Genomic DNA, 3411 nt, shown 5'->3' with positions numbered 1-3411 from the left:
AACCGGACCTTGTCGTGCATCCACAGGTGCATCTCAAGTAGAGCCAGGGAGGTGATCCTCCCCCTCTATGTGACGCTGGTCAGGCCACAGCTGGAGTACTGCGTCCAGTTCTGTGCGCCCCATTTCAAGAGGGATGTGGACAACATTGAAAGGGTCCAGAGGAGGGCCACCCACACAATCCAGGGACTACAGGGCAGATCCTACACTGAAAGACTGCGGGACCTAAACCTGTTCAGCCTTTACAAGAGAAGGCTGAGGGGGGACCTGGTGACTGTCTATAAACTCACTAGGGGTGACCAGAAGGGTTTAGGGGAGACACTGTTTCCCCTAGCGCCCCCTGGCATGACAAGGAACAATGGACACAAATTATTAGAGAGTAGATTTATAGTTTCATAGTTTCTCGGGTTGGAAGGGACCTGAGAAGATCATCTAGTCCAACCCCCTGCCATGGCAGGAAAGAGTACTGGGGTTGTATTTTGTTTGTAAGTTGTATTTTGTCTGCCCCTGGCATAGAGACTGAACAGCAAGGCTCAGGAGCGTCTAAACTAAACGACTTAGTGCTTGCCCAGTTTATACGGTAAGGAGGCAAGGATTTTTGCTGGTGATGTCATTTACTGGATCAAGCAAATCTATCAACCAGTTTGCTATGGTTGGCAAAAAAAAGTGTGTGCGTGTATATATATATATACATATATATATATATACACACACATATATATATATGTATATATATATACACACACACACACACACACACACACGCACGCAGATGGAAAACCAAGGAGTTACTTTTTAAGTAGGAAGGTCTGTACTAGGGGATGGAGAAGAAATAAAAGTAGGCTAGAAAGGTACTCAAAGAGGAGACTTTTAATCTGAACATCCCTTATAGGTGTGTGAATGAAACTGCCTGTGGGCCTTTACCCCAGGCTGCTCTTAAGGGGAACAGTGCCCATTAAAGCCTTCACACGTCAGTACCATGGACAGCTTCTCCCATGGTACAGGCACAACAGCCTGCCCTTCATGCTGGTCTACAACAGGCTGTGTAAGAAAGGCTCATAGATAACGCAAGCAATTATTTACATTGTGAAACAGCATCTATCCATATGCCAAATTCCAATGATTTTAATATACAAGGCACCAGCTGAGCCGATTTCAGTGTGCCTCAAGAAGGGAAAGAGCCTGCTGTTCACACCCCTTTAATGCTGATTATGTTGTTATTCAGAACTGGCACTCAGGCTGCTCAGTTGTTCCCATTTCATGAAGGCTCCGTGCGTTACTCAGAGTCCTCAAAGGCAGTCTCGCAGGACCTGATAAGGTTTGAGGTTAATAGGCAAGTGTTGATACAGATTGAGATAGGCTGAGATGATCTTACCCACAATTGCCCATAATTTTCTGATTGCCCAGTGAGCTCACTATTAGTTGCTTAGACTATATCAATGCACCTTCAATTAATCCAGAGAAGTCCAGATTAAAGCTCAGCAGTCCTTTAAGGACAGCTGCAATAAGCACTGGATAAATAGATGCAGGCATTGTATCTGCATCCATCTGTCCTGCTGCAGAAACTCATGTAACTCTGGTTCTGATGAACACAAGAGGGGAGAGGATATGAAAAGCAAATAGCAGAAGCAGTAGAAATGTGAAAAAAACTTCAACAAAACCACATCCACAACAAAGATGTTATCTGACAGGAAAAGCCGTGAAAACTTGTTTCATTCTTCGCTGGAGCCCAACTTTACCTCACAGCCTTGGAAATAGCTACAAATAATACTCTAAACTATTCTTTCCTCTTGTCCTCTTTATTCCACAAGCACAGGCATGTCAGACTTACATTTTTTAACAAACAGAATCCAACTACACACCTGGGATAGGGGGAAGAAGAGACAGCCTTTGACAGCTTAATTTGAAATGTACTCAGAACAGCCATGGAACACAAATGTGGAAAACGAGGTAAAGAAATGTATTTGTGATCCTCTTGAACTTATTACCAACAAAAAGAAAAATCTTTTCCACCTTGCATTTCTGGCCTCCTAATTGTCTGTTGGCCTCTTTCCTGTGGAGTTCGTTTGCTTTTTTAAATTTCCTCCATTCTTCTGATACTAGTGTGTTCTGAAAGGGGAGAGAAAACCAGACACAATTAACATTTTCTATGCTATGTAGCATTTCCTTCTGTATTACAACACCCCCTGCTCTTCTGAGGGAAGGCACAGGGTTTCTTTTACACAAGAAAAAATAAACCACATGAGGAGCAAACGCAAGGAGTGGTGAAATGTCCAGACACTGCAAAGGTGATTTCTGGGCACATGACAAGAGGTGGCCAACCTTGCAAAACATCAGCTGAGTCCAATTCCAACCCTTAAACTGAAGCTGCTGCTGTTTTGTGCACCTAAAATAAGTGGGTTCACATGAAGTGTGAAAGGAAGATCTTAGTATCCCCTAGTTAACAGCCATCTCCATGTGGGTGGAATAGCAAGCCTAGTAAGGTCTAATGCATGGCACTACAAACCACATCTGAGGATAGATTTGACCCAAAGGTGCTGAGGAATCACAGACTCAGTGAAGCCAACTGCAGTGGCAAACTGCAATGGCACCTCTAAAATATGAGGCCCCAACAATGTGGAGTTTAGAACAGGCACACACAAGAAGAGCTCCACTATAGTCACAGACTAGCAAATATATTCTGAGGGCATCAGAACAGACCTGGCTATGGTCTGAAGTCATATATGAAGGATACTGATTGCATGCAACTTGGATAAGGAGAGCAGCATAAAGGGCAGACAAGGCCATTCCTTGTCTGCTCCACAATGTGGCAACAAGGACTGAAATGTAATGGATGTCCAGGCACCAGACCAAGGGCATTTTTAGATGCGTTTCGGTTGCAGTGCCAGGTGCTTTAATTAGCAAGCTGCACTAATCAAAATGCCCATGTGTCATGTGTATCAGCGTCCCGGTGCTGAAAAATGGCAATGGGGCACTTTGAACTAAAACCTGTCAAACATATTTTATTTCAAAGTACATGGCTGCCATTTTATCAGTATGGGGACACACAGGGAACCTGATACACGTGATGCGGAAGGCTGTTGGTGCACGTCAATTCCGGTACTCCAGCATTGCTGCTCGATTCCCACTGTGCCAGGGCAGGTTCCCCACGTCTATAGGAGCCCTAATGTATCAATCTTGCCTATCAGTGTAAACCAATTGTGTTTCAGTTACGTTACAACCGTTTTTTGTGCACAAAAAAAGAAAGCATCAGAGAATAGCAGTACTATGAGGTATGTTTTGAAAGGGTGCAAATAGGGACATGAGGGCACACACTCAAGGCTACACACCCACCCTCAGGTAGCCAGGCAAAATTAACTGCTGTCACAAAATAACTCCACAAAATATCCTGCTTGTTTGCACTGGCCTGATCTG

The 3411-nt window shown here is 44.2% G+C and overlaps 1 protein-coding gene across 2 annotated transcripts in view; it reads right to left on the bottom strand.

Moving 5' to 3' along the window:
* Window positions 1-1775: 1775 nt before the first annotated feature.
* The window catches only part of RPN2 (ribophorin II), a 29306-nt gene continuing 27670 nt past the window's right edge, over window positions 1776-3411 (bottom strand). For both annotated transcript variants that reach the window (XM_019509800.1, XM_019509801.1), the window contains one exon: window positions 1776-2106. Coding sequence is in view for 1 of the 2 variants with exons in the window: in XM_019509801.1 (XP_019365346.1) it covers window positions 2097-2106 (10 nt within the window). In the remaining variant the exon portion in view is untranslated. The remainder of the gene's footprint in view (window positions 2107-3411) is intronic.

The sequence above is a fragment of the Gavialis gangeticus genome, unplaced genomic scaffold (assembly GCF_001723915.1).
Source record: "Gavialis gangeticus isolate Ggan-Ray unplaced genomic scaffold, GavGan_comp1, whole genome shotgun sequence".
NCBI lineage: Eukaryota > Metazoa > Chordata > Crocodylia > Gavialidae > Gavialis > Gavialis gangeticus.
Note: the sequence above shows the minus strand (reverse complement) of the source record. Positions and strands in the feature narration are given on the sequence as shown.